This window comes from Malurus melanocephalus, unplaced genomic scaffold (assembly GCF_030028575.1).
Source record: "Malurus melanocephalus ecotype Western Australia unplaced genomic scaffold, MMel_1.1 scaffold_203, whole genome shotgun sequence".
Taxonomy (NCBI): domain Eukaryota; kingdom Metazoa; phylum Chordata; class Aves; order Passeriformes; family Maluridae; genus Malurus; species Malurus melanocephalus.
Window position 1 is genome coordinate 1,280,824 of NW_026623435.1, and position 13,664 is coordinate 1,294,487.

General features: G+C 36.5%; 1 protein-coding gene across 3 annotated transcripts in view; it reads right to left on the reverse strand.

The window, feature by feature from the left end:
• The window catches only part of SMOC2 (SPARC related modular calcium binding 2), a 136,718-nt gene that overhangs the window by 59,592 nt on the left and 63,462 nt on the right, over positions 1–13,664 (reverse strand). For 2 of the 3 annotated variants that reach the window (XM_057373632.1, XM_057373631.1), the window contains exons 5-7: positions 12,296–12,343; positions 8,593–8,643; positions 7,752–7,826 (exon numbers count right to left, since the gene is read on the reverse strand). In XM_057373632.1, the coding sequence (XP_057229615.1) occupies positions 7,752–7,826; positions 8,593–8,643; positions 12,296–12,343 (174 nt within the window). The remainder of the gene's footprint in view (positions 1–7,751; positions 7,827–8,592; positions 8,644–12,295; positions 12,344–13,664) is intronic. The other variant, XM_057373633.1, reaches the window with a different exon arrangement.

Here is a 13,664-nt window from a genome sequence, read left to right on the forward strand (position 1 = left end):
CACATGCAGTAAAATAGAAACTATCAGCCTTGCATAAAACAGATTTTTTTTTCTTCCCTACAGTGGGGGTCCAGTAAAGCCCTGGAACATCCTGAGCATAAAGAACATCAACTAGATGTAAAACAGAGCTCTTTTTTAATGGTTTAGGATGGGAGGATCTTCCCCTGTAGTGGGAGGAAAAAACTGGAAATGTCAGCACTTGATCTTTCTTAAAGTTTTGAACTAAAATGTAAAATCAAAATGAAGATAAATTAAAATCCTTGTGAAATGGATTATTAAAGATAGGACAGTTCTATAATAAGCATGATTAGCAGCCTATGAATTAAGAATGAATCATAATATACAAGCAGATGGGAAGGTCTGGAAAATTTTACCTTCTTGGATGAGTCTAAAAGAACTGAAAGAAAACACTCATTTTCCTTTACCAATTTAGGACAGGCAAGGCAAATCAAGGCAAAGAAAAGACAGAGGACCAGAACATGAAGAGTAATTTTGTTCCCTGGTGAAGAACATGAAGAGGTTGAAGAGTACTGTTCCCTCTTTTGTAATAGCTAAATCAAGACTAGAATATCATTAAAAACTGCTGCTGAAAAGCAAGTAAAAGTTCTCCATCAGCAACTAAGTCAGCCATTTACTGATTGGCCCAAATGGTGTGAACATTCAGTAGTTTGTAAACCATGAGTTTTTTAGCTGCCACAGGGTATCTTGCAAACAATATTCAGAAAGAATTCTACTCTAAAACTATTGTGGCTCTTTACAGAAACACAGCAATAAATGAGAGGGAAAGAGAACTACCTCCTACTMTTTAAAATATTTTAAAATACAACAGTTGTGGATATAACAAGCTGTGATAGTGCCTCATGCATCTCCGTCCCAAACAGTTTCTTAACAATGCTAGATTTATAGTAAAATACAAATCAGAAATTACAGTTCACTACAAATAATTAAGTTCCTTCTTGAACTCTGAAGGGGGTATTTAGTGAATCAGCTACAAGAGACTACCCAAGGAGTCTGAGAAAGCCGTAAAATTGTTGTTTTGGAAGCTTCCAGTCTTCCTCTGTGTAAGGTTTTCTTACTAAACTTCCGTGCAATGCTTTTCTATGCACTTAACTTCTATGCACCACTTTGCTGAGAGAAAAGGCCAAACAAAAAAATGTTCTATCAGCTCGTCTTTCAGCCCCCACAGATTTTACAAGGCCCAAAAGCCAGTTCTATGGCTATCATAGAATATTTGGACTTACTGTAGATATAATGAAATAATGACAGTGCCTTTTCTTGTGCAGGAAATAGACCCACTGATGAGCCCAAGGTAGAAAGTACACAGCAAAAAATGTCTGGATCTGAACTTGTCTAAAATTTAGCAGAGACTGACTGCCCATCTGTTACTGACTGAGTTCCCATTGACAGAATCCATGTGTTGACTTAACAGGCCATTGGGATGCTTGAAGACATTTAAAATTGACACTTGCGCCTTCAGCTTTCCTTTCATGGTTTGAATTAAGGTTCTTAGACACTCTGGATTTTCAAACCTCTGCACCAGAACATCAGAGATTTCCAGTAAGTTGTTGTAACTTTTAGCCCATGACAATATCAGACACTCTAGACATGACATGGATATATTTCTACAACTTATTCCTATGCTTTTGACTTGTCCAACTATAGTTAATGACTGCATTTATAACACAAGTTGGGAGTGCARTTCCCATGGTTGAGTGTGGCTCACATCTTTCTAATTGCTGGAAAGAAACACTCTCTTTAGGGCTGAAATGAGCTAGTAACAAGACAAAAAGCACCAATTTTTCTATGCCATTCAGTGGTCACAATTAGTGGACCACTTCTACTCAGGCCCCTTTCCTATGCAAATCTATTTTATGTATTAATTTGAAGTMCATTTCTGAGTGTCCAGTATAAGCATAATGTATTGAGACCAATAGGAGTCAACCTCATCTGCCCCTCCTTAATGCTAAATAGAAGCAAATTTAAGAATGGAAGATTAGCCAGGGTTCTGCAGGCCAACACACGACTTCCTAGGAAATTGCTGAAAAAGAGAGTCAACAAGATTTTAAAATGCTTTCTTCCCACTCTTGCCTATGTTCTTTCCTCRTTTCCTTTTGATAGCCATTTTGATTTCCTTCTCAAATCTCAAATCTTCACATTGTGAAGTAAGCCTAATTCAAAATACTTSTAGAAAACTTCTATTTTGTAACAAATATTTAAGTGGGAACATGCAACTGGATCTTATTTTTTTCTTTCTGGCTCACATAACTTTAACTGCCCGTAATTTATCCTCAATGAACACCAAAAGCAACATCTGGAAAATGCGACTATTAATGTGAATAAATAAAAAGTCACTGAGCTGTTACTCAGTTTTCTGTCACTAGGTTATTAATTTTCTTATGCTTAGAAAGGAATGGCTCTTAGAATTTATGTAATTGGGCAGACACACAAAGTCTTACATTTATTTCCTTTGAAAGAAATGCTTTTTTTTTTTTTTTTTTTTTTTTTTTTTTGCGGGGGAGGGTAATGCAGGTGTATTTTTTTAACTTAAGGACTGAGTTTTGTCAAGATAGGCATAACAGGAAGAAGTTAGTCAGGTTCAATTTGGAATGAACGTGAGGTGGGCACTGGAGTATGGAACAAGTTTTGCCTACTGAACAGGAAGGTGACTTTTAGGGAATAATCAGTGAACACGGATCCCACTGGAACAATTTTCTCTGAGAAACAAAACAAAGCAAGTTAACAAGACAGAAATCTCACTGACAACTAACAGTTTCTATGTGAGAAAAACTCTTATTTACAAATGCTTTGAAGCTGTCAGATGACAAGGCAATAAAAACTCCATTCAGCCCTTAGAATGTCACTCTGTCATATTAATCAGTCTCACTGGCAGGCCAGAGACATGCAAGCAGCATTTGTACATTTTGTATACATACAGACACATAATTATCACTTTAGATTTCATTATTTTAGCCCTTTAAGAAAGTATTCTTAGTAGATGATATATCAACTGTTTTCATTTGCGTTTGCAGCTAGTCTATAACATACTGCTGCATGGGCTCATCAGTGTTTTCCCAGATGGTGTTTGGAGAAGGAAACTCGAGTGGATCGAACTCTCTGGGACTAATTGATAAAATCTAGCAACACATTTTAAAATTCCTGAAAATGATAGTTTGTAGTTGAATGGCAGCAGTAAAACACTATTCCATTGTGTCAGAAAAATTAATAAAAAGCTATGTGTCCCTTTCATGTGCACACAACTGAAGCAAAAAATTATGATGATGATGATGATGATTCTACATTACCGGAATATCCAGATACAGTGATTGAAATATGGGCACTCTTGAAATCAATCAGTAAAACCACAGTTTGAGGAGACCATGAATTCTGATCTAGGATTCTTCCCTCTGGAGGAAAAATGTCATAACCACAAGATCCACTGCTTTTTGCAAGATTCAGAATCTTGACAACCTGACTCTACCTCAGAAGCCCTAATGGCAGACCATGGTTTTCTCTGGGTTGACCCTATTTTATGATGGATAATGTTTGTCCTCTAGCACCCACTTAAAGCATATAAACATAAAGATGGCAGGAATCCTGAAGCTGGCACCAACACTGGATCACATGTCTGTGTGATTCAGATGAAATGTGAACTACTGGGTTCACAAAGAAAGGCAAGAATTTCTTCTCCTCTTCTATTTTGCAGGTCATACTGGATTATCAACAAAACAAACATCAATTTTACAACCACTTTACAATGCTCATTAAACACATGATCAATAAATACATGATCAATGAGTGGATAAAGCATTTGCACTAAGAATGTAATACTATTAAAAACTTTAAGGAAACAGAATACAAAAGTAGAATAATAAGAGAATAGAACTGAATAGTAAATAGGTGAAACTGTACTGTATCTTAGCACTAGTACAATATTCACTATTTTTTATCTTGAATTATCACCAGAATCTCCAAGGTTCTTAAGCACCTTTGTAAGCATATTACAGGTGATGGATGACTTTTTGTTTCCTGTATTTTCAAAATTAATGAAATTTTACACTAAGTACGATTTATTCTGTGGTGTACACATTCTACTGAGAAATTACTAATTACTTTAAGAATCTTTTTGAACATTACAAATACTATCAATTAAACTCACCCTATTGATTTTCCTTTAAAGTTCTCCCATAACAAACTATTAAAAAATAATGGCTCTGAAATTCAAGCTAACAAAATTAATATGAAGCCATACCGTSCATTGTATACAGGATTAAACTACACTTTCTTTGTCTATACTGTGCATTGAATTTGAAGCCACACTGTGCATTGTACACAGGATTAAACTACCCTTTCTTAGTCAAACACAAAAAATGGCACACAACCTCTGAAAGATGTCACACTTTGTTCCCAGGAATCCCACATGGATATGAACTGCTGGGAGCAGCAGCAAGGAGAATATTAGAAATGTACAGTCCAACCTGATCTCTCCTCAGGGGATGGCATTTTCCCYCTTAGGTGATGGGAAAGTATCTGCACTGTCTTCTCCATTCAGKTTAAAGTTGCACTGAGCCCTCAAGTTACAGCAATTGGCAATTGCTAAGAACATAGTCCAAAATATCCAGTTTGTCCAAAGCAAAAAACCTTCTCTCCTCTAGTCTTTACAAAACACTAAAGCTCTAAAAGAGTAGTACCTGGATTTTCAACTGATACTGGCCTGGGATTATGTTCATCTAAAAGCACAGACGCCTTTACATMAGCTACAGATCTAAACCAGTCCCCATGCCGGGTGAGATCCAGTTGCCTCAGCAGCTTTACAATGCTTTACAATGAGCTGGGTGGCTCTCCAGGCTTCACTGACTGCACTGATTACAGCTCCACAAACTGCAAGTAGGAATTTAGGCACTGAGTTCCAGACACAGCAATGTAGGCTACTATATTTTAATGCCTTAACTGGAGCCCATGTAGTCCCTTGTTCAATGTTTTTTATTTATCTTCTACAGCTGTTGCTAAAATTCTTAATTGTGTCAATCTGATGTGGCAATATTTTCTATGAAATGAAGAAAGAAACTAGGAGTGAGGGGGCTATTCACAAAATATTTACAAAGGCACTCTGACATATGTATAAAACATCTCAGTAAAGCCTGTTATTTTAGCAATGAGCTGAATACATTTTTCTAAGCCTGGAAAGAAAAAAGTATTTTGAAAATCATCTTCAGCATACAAAGAGAGCTAAAATGGAGATGTATTCACTCAAATCAGCCAGTCTAAACAGAGCTTTTGTAACATGATAAAATGTTGACAGCATTTTTTCCAGGAGTCAAATCTTGTCCTCAAAAATTAATAGGTTAAATATCACTCCACAAATGCCTTAAATGAACAGCAAAGGCCTATTTCTCTGAGCCAACAAAAAGAATATACACTAGAAGGCATTACAGAACACGGATCTACTAATTTCAAGCCTTGCATCTGTGAGTCTTGCAAATGCCATTACTCTGTGCTAAATTAATTTAGGCTTATTCAGTCAAATGAATGCATTGGAGAACTAATATAAACTAGAATTTCCTGAGCCATTATTTTCTATCTTCCAAAGCCTCAAGCTTATGCTGATTTTACTAGCTAATTGTAACCACTTTATGATGGGTACAATAAATTTAATGCATTCATTTGGGACCTTAACTCACAAAACTTTCTCCCAAGGAGATTGATTTCTAAGCTTCTTGTTTCCTCATGGCATGCTGATGATAGATTAGAATATATATTCAAGTAAAAACAAGGGGGGGTGGAAAGCAAAATACGCTGAAATAGTGAGATTTTAAATAGGGTATTTATATCTTGCATGGAATTTTTAATTTGGGTTTTTATTTTTAGTTATGTTCTATAGGCAGGGCTACATTATAGCATTATTTCCACCTCAAGAATTTCTTTGAGAGTACTAGGATTACTGCAGAAAAACAAAGGAAAATTTAGCCCATTATGAATAAATTTGGCTTCATGTTTTGTTTTATAAATGCAGTTCCTATGCAGAGATAAATTTTCCTCATTTTACTCAGACAAATACTTTTCAACAAGTTTTCTGTTGTTTTGTATGACCAAGTCTGAATCATAGTTTACTAAGCTAACTGAGTAAAGAAGATGTCTGTATTTATCTTCTGTATTGAAGCCTGGAAGTGGGAAGGTGGTTAGTTCTGGATTCAGAGGCAAGATCTTTCCTTTTCTGTACACGTAACAGTCTGGAGTTAATTCTCTGTAGATGTTCCCAAAAGCTTTGGCAGCATTCTAGAGGTAATCAGGGAAAAATCTTACCTATTTTTTTCCAAGACCTTAAAAACCTCTTTATTGACTATCAGTGAGGTTCAGCTGGCAAAACAACTTATAAATAAGCAGTCACTGACACAATTATATTTTGGAGTCTGGAAGAGAGACACTGCCTACCACAATTRAGGAAAAGCTGTTTTTTAGCACCTGGACTCACCTTGATTGAGGCTGTCAATTTGGCACATCAGATATAGCTACAAATTAAAGCAAGGCTGGCTGCATAGTGCCTCCTGACATACTTCTGCTAACCTGGGAATGCCACCACAGCCTCAAGCAAATCCCATTGTTAGCATATCCAACACAATTGTGCTTTTGATGATGGGCTAGCAGTCACAAGACAGGTAAACTATGTTTCTGATTCCTCTTCTCTTGTAAATATGTCTTTAGATGGACTGGAGGCTACCAGTTCCCAGAAACAATCCCACTCTTTTTACTCTGTGTGTGTGTGTGTGTGTGTGTATGTGTGTGTGTGTGTGGGTGTGGGTGTGGGTGTGTGTTGAAGCTTTGCCTTCCAGCAGCTACACTGCAAACTCAACAAGTCTTGTTTTAGTCTCCAACACTGTAAAAATTAAACAAACACTACTAAAAGTGATAGATTTCTCTATGGACATTTTATGCAATGGAAATCCCAACGGAATTCTGTTCTGGCTTATACTGACTAAAGAAATGAAAGACTAAGTATCTAGCATGAAAGGTATTTGCTTCAAACTCTTGTCTAAACTGTGTTTAAGTTCCTTCCCATAAGTGCCTACTGGAGATTTTATTGATGTTAAAGATAGCTTGTATAAAGGAATCTTTAAACCTTGTAGTGCCTTGCTTTCTCATCTGGCACTCCTAGTCCAGGCTGGCAAAGCTCAATTCAAAACAGTGATGAAACTAAGGCAGAATTCTACCATTATTTTTTAAAAACAACATGATTAGTTCACACTAAACTGGAGATCAGTTAATAAATGACAGGTGACTGATGTACCAAAGAGCAGGTAACAGTGTCTTTCCAATTCCACATCACTGACAAGTGGCTTCTGATAGAAGTTTGCTTCTTTTCAGGTTTGCCTCCTAAGATTTAACACCAAACAAATGTAACTCACATCGTCATTTTATAAGCACCTTCTTGCTACATATCAGCTCCCCAAAAAAAGTAAATAATGAAAAGGAAGAGAATGAAAGAGGATGCAAAAAATAAATGTCAGCCCACTAACAGATGCAAATAGATATGAGCCACAGACTATAGTGGACTAATATAATTTTAGCCAAGTGGAGCCTAGACAAAAATACTTCCCTGCAAAAGGAATGTATGATGTCTCAGCTTAGTAAATCATCACCACACAAATCATTAAGGCACTATCAAACAATGAGAGTGGAAGCATCATAGTTATTAAAACAGTTCATGTGTATCTTCACAGGAGCTTTGCAATGTAATGACAACCTAAGCTTCTTACCTGAGCTTTTATTCGTTTTGTTTTGTCKACTCTTCACTTGCTCAGTCCACAAGGTAGGATAACGAGAAGCTATATCTGGAAAAAAAACCCAGAAAATACCTTATAAATGTTAACATCTTTAAAAGTCATTAGCAACTGAATAGTAAGTGGCTAAAGAAACATGGATCTAAAGAAAAGGGTACACTGGTTTGTATTAGGACAGTTAAATGCACTATTCGTGAAAAGGCATGAATAGTTCTTTCCTTATCTTATTTGTACAGAAGGTTGAAGAAATACGGTTAGACTAAAATTATGCTTAATCAGAATAAAAATCTCCTAGTCTGGACCAAAAATATGTAATGGCTGCAGATCCAATTCTGCAAAATGAGTGTTGAGTTATAAGGCCACCATAATAACACAGGACTGTTATTGCTTATTTAACAAGCAATTAATTTCTCCAGAGGCAAATAAGCCTCACAAAACACCAGCCTTAACAGTGACATTACTAGCCATTATGCTGAGGTCAGAATATACCTTTTGACTTCTGTATTTGAACACAGAGTTTTAATCTGGACTTTGGCTCAAGTCTAAAACCTGTATCCGCCCTCAGCAGCAGCAATTAAAACTGCTGATGTTGGCRCCCACAGGGACAGTCCCATCTCAAGACTTCCACACAAAATTCTCTGCCTGTAAGACTACTGTATTTGCTTTGTTGCTCCCGAAAAAGGTGCAGATGCTTGCAATTTCCTGCAGCTTCTTGCAGCTGCCCCAGCAGATGTAGATACTCTTAAGATAGCACTTGATGCTGGGGAATACAGTCCATAACTGCATAGTTTAAACCCACACTGATACATTTGCTCACCTTCTTCATCACCTTGAGGCTGAGTCTCCAGTGCGGGAGCTGAGGCATCATCTGAATTCAGAATGGAAAAGATTTGCAAGGAGACTACAATTATGAGAGTAAGCTAAATAAGTGCACATACATAATGGAAAAGAATGATTTGCACATAGCCCCGGCCAGTAAACAAACAATAATTTAAACATCTTTTATAGACACCAACAACATAGATATGTTACACAGATAGGCTACATTTTATAAATGGATTGGGTTTGAGGTTATGGATGATGAATTCATTGAAGCGTCTTTGGTGATGCACGAAGTGATCAAGTTGCTCTCTGTAATTCTTCATTTCTAATGCTGGACACCAATACCAACTGAAAAATAAGCATTTCTAAAGAAATAATTAGATAAATGTATAGAAGAAGTGAGACCTGTGAAAGCAAAAACTGTCTGGGGAGAATGAGTGCCTGCATGTGGGCACCTTAAAATGTAAGCATTTTTTCAGCACAGCAGGATCTATTTAGGAATCAGGTTTATTTTATAAGATTCACAGATTATATAAACAGAATATTGTTTATACAACTCTTATCCTCTGACCAGCATTCTCCATCCACCCACTACCAACCATTACTGCAAGAAGAGAGGGAAGAAAAATTACAGAAATTACAAAAAGATGTGAGTCATTTTAGGGTCAGTAAAACACAGTGGATTTAGTGCTAGAAAGGAAGATCTGAACATTTAAAACTATTTAAATGAACTTTTGCTGAAAAGAATGGTACCAAAGACCCATCTTTATTATGCTTTTGTTATTTAAAACTATTGCAGATGTGGGGTAAATATGACTCAGGAGGCCATGCTAGTACATATTTTCCAGTCATTGCTGTTTCCTGTGGTATGGAGCTAACTCCAAGACCAAGGTGTACTGCAGTAAACACCATCTTCCATGCAAGGGTTTTATTACTATTTCTTGCAGTTTCACAATTGGATCTTGGACCAAAATAGTTTCCAGATTGTTTTCCTGGCATTTTCATGGAAGACAGACTCAAATGTGACTGAGAAGCTGCTTCTGGCATGTAGCCTTACCAAGGTAACAGTGAGCAGCAGCTTTTGAGCTAACACACTATCTCTTTCCTTTTCTTCTCACTACTGCAGTTCACAAGAGCCTTCTGTTCTATTTGCTGTCACCATCACTGTTTGGAGTTTTTTTTTAAGTCTGAGCAGTCTTTAAATCATGCAGAGGATTTGGGGTCACTCTGACCTTTGCCTCTAAATTTCTCAGTCTAGGTCACAGAAAATACAGATACCAAGTAGAGATTGACAGCAGGTAAAACCAATTTTCAGCCATGGACCTCTACGCTTTTCACAAAACCAAAGCAGCAGCAACGACATCTTATTTTCAACACAAAATTATCTAACCAAGGCATAAGGAGATTTCTTTTAAGAGTGCTCATTTTTCATGTCCACACAATGGTAGGATTCTTTTCTCTAGTGCTATGAAAGACTTTCACTTCTGATTAGTTCTGCTGGTACTTCTATGGTGTCCTCTGGGTGGTGGAATAAGACTATTGATTAATTTCAGAGAGGCCACCATGTACGCTAGAGTACTGAAAATCAAGACATATATTTAGATCAATCATTTTGTGATTCAGAAAGCCCAGAATTTCAGAAGGTTACTTATGGTAAGCAGATATCACCAAGAACTATGCCAGAAACTTAGGCTTTCATTTAAATAATACTTTTCTAATCATCTTTTGGTAGACAATTTCAGTTTGTGACACATTTAGTCTCATGCAACTACCCAAAATTCAACATAATCCTGCAACTTCAGCGATAATGAGCCTAATGAAAATTAGCCTCCTGAACTTTGTTCAAGTAGCATTTAAAACAGTTTTGGTGTTGTTCTTGTTGTAGTATGGCATATATTTAATGATTGATATGAATTAGATATCTCACAGACTAATTCCATAAGTCTTCATGGCTGGCACATGCATACCACTCCATGTATGTATATATTTAAACACAAGGTCCATAACCACAACAGACACGGCTCACCAGATTCATATCTATGAGACATCTTGGAAGAGGAGACTGTCTCAGGTTAAGTCTAYGCTCTCTCTTGAGTAGACTCCTCCAGACCACACCTTGAAAGTCTGAGGCACATCCTCTGGAGCACTGAGAGCATTGTGATCCAGCCTAAGCTTGCTGGGCTACAATTTGGGCACACACTCCTGGTTATGTCTTTCCAAAAAATACCACTGCACCCTTGCAAGCTGAGCAACAAAATACATTTTACCACACTGGTGGCGAAGCTGAAACACAGTTTCTTAACTCAGATAGATGTATGATCCTGTTCCCTACTCTGTGATGATCTTTAAAGAATTTGGGATGTCTCTGACAACATTACTTTATTTAAGGCAGTGGCCATCTGGAAGAAGGGTAAGGAGAAAAAGACAACAGCATTTGAGAAGCAGGGACCACCTGGGAGCCAGGTCAGAAGCCTTTTGTGCTGCAGGCTTGTGCTAGAGAATAAAAACAGTAAAATGCAATTATGTCACTTGAGACACAAATATACATGGTAAGAATTGTACTCATTTCCTTGATCTGTGACTGTTCATTCGGGGTTCAGCAGCTCAGCCATCACAGCCACAGACAAAAATAAAGGATTCCAGACAAGTTTTATATGTGGAATAGTTTGTTCAGTTCAAAGCTGAAAATAAAAGCCCGGACCTAAAGCAAACAGGCAACTTAAGGTTAGGGGAACCCACAATTTGTCTGGAAACACATGAAGAAACAATTTTTCAGTACTTTGTAATTATTAGCCTTGAGGAAGCACTGATTCTTTTAGCATAACAGAACTATAGTTTATTTAAATGTTAGGCTTATTGCAAAACTGCAAAAGCTCCTGTAAAAAAAAATTATATTTACAGTCCACCAAACAGATAGGCATTAACATCAGAACAAAAAATGAGTAACTTCTTTGCAATTAATTTATGCAGTGTACCTGACAGAAATATTCAGTGTCCTGTTTTCAGCTGAATCTAAAATTATTTCAAGTGTTTGGAGAGTGTAAGCTTAATTTTGTTTAGAGCATAGTCATCTCACTCATTTAAAGATACTAGCTATGTTGTATTCACATCAGATTTTTTCCTGCCAGAAAGATAAACATCATGATCTATATCTAATAACAACAATCTTCTGGCTATAAATATAAGCCATCAGATGAAATAATCACAATATAAAGCAAAGATGACTCAAGTACTGATTGCTTTGGAAATAAAGTGAGAAATCCAGTTCCCAAGATTTTGAGTCTGTAGAATGCTCTCTTGGCCAAACAGACAGAACAATTTGTCCTCCAGAAAAAGCAGAAAGTATGAGAAAATATTTCAGAGTATAGATTTGGGAATGAAAGTTTTCTTCCAAACAGCACAGAATTGCAAAATCTGTAGGACTGAGACTAGAAAAATATAGCATCTATGCATACATATATATATATATATATATATAAATGCATACATATATAGACATATATACATTTATACTTACAAATTTACTAAGTATCTACAATGTAAACATTAAATAAGCGACATGAATGCATGCATATACATTATATATGCAGCTATAATACATCACAAATTTATATTGATAATTTAAATATATGGAAAACCACAGCAGTGTCTCCCACAGATATTTTAGCTTCTATTTAAAGGCCATCTAAGATATTCACCTGCTTTGCCTGCACCTTCTCGTTGTGGTAGCTTTTCACTCACTGAACCTGCAGTTGGAGAAAGGAATTAACCACAAAAATATTATTTTCTCTAATATGCTATCTAAGAAACACAGTTCAGCTTTAAAGATTCATTTGTTGTACATTACAGAAATAATTATCAGCAAATTCTTCCTTTTCAAACCAAAGGTTTTAGCTTTGCCTGACTTCTGCATTTGTGTACAATCCACACACTGGCAGACCTCCCTTCTTGGCCAGCACAGGACCTGAGAAAGAGGTAGCATTAAACATTGCACAGACACAAGAGACAGTATTTAACAGCTCGTTTTACCAGCCTGGACTCCAACACAACCCAGAATCCAGCCTTGTTTTCAAGCCATCAGGAAATGGAAAATCTATTCGTTTTCTTAGCAGTTTTTAAAGGAGATAATTGTCCTTAGGGTTTCAAACAGCAATCCTTCCTTATTTATTGCTTATGTGTCATTATTACATCCATTCTTACGAGTCTAACTCCTAGCCACTTTTTAACAACTTATCTGTCTCTGCTGTATTAAAATTCACCTTTAAAAGTGGTACTTTTCTCTCTGAAGAGATACATGGAGTGATCAAAATTTAAAAAAAAAAAAAACCCAAGYCTTTCAATTCCTATCACATAGTCTCTTCTTACATACACCTGCTATAATTAAAAACCTAAAAACTCACATATCTGACACAATTATATGCATGTGAAATAATTAAATTGCCTTAATTTTCTTAGTTTATTATAACTACATCCACTGTGTTTAAAACAAACTAAACCCAAACCTTGCAGCACAGTAATTGTGCTCTAAAAGGACAATTTAAGTAAGAGAAGCCACTAAATCACAGGCCTTGCTTACCACACTGAACTGATGGTTACCACAGCAGGAAGTTTAGACAAGGAGTTTGCCAGAGGGAAGATGCCCAACATCACAAATCAGCCCTGCTGATTTTAAAGCCTCCATAAAAAAATACATGGCAATGCAGCCAAGCTGGGAACCTTCTCATGGATTCAGCTCTAAATATAGTTTTATATATCCACATTACAGCTTCATACACCCATTTAAAAAAATATCCTTGTTTAGATTTCTTTCCTTTTATGGTAATAGTATATTTTCCTGTATTTTTACTGTTATGTTTGAGTCACCAAAAATTCAATAAACCTAGTGATGCATCACTATTAATTCAGACAGGAAAAACAAAGTTGCCATCCTTATAGGAATTATATCCAAGGATGTTTGGGATGGCTTGCTCTGAACAGACTCCAATACTAACCCACGTCTTTCACTCTGAAAAGGAGGCAGATTCTGTATTTATGCTGAAGCAGAAGATCTGAATTTTTGATGCTTGG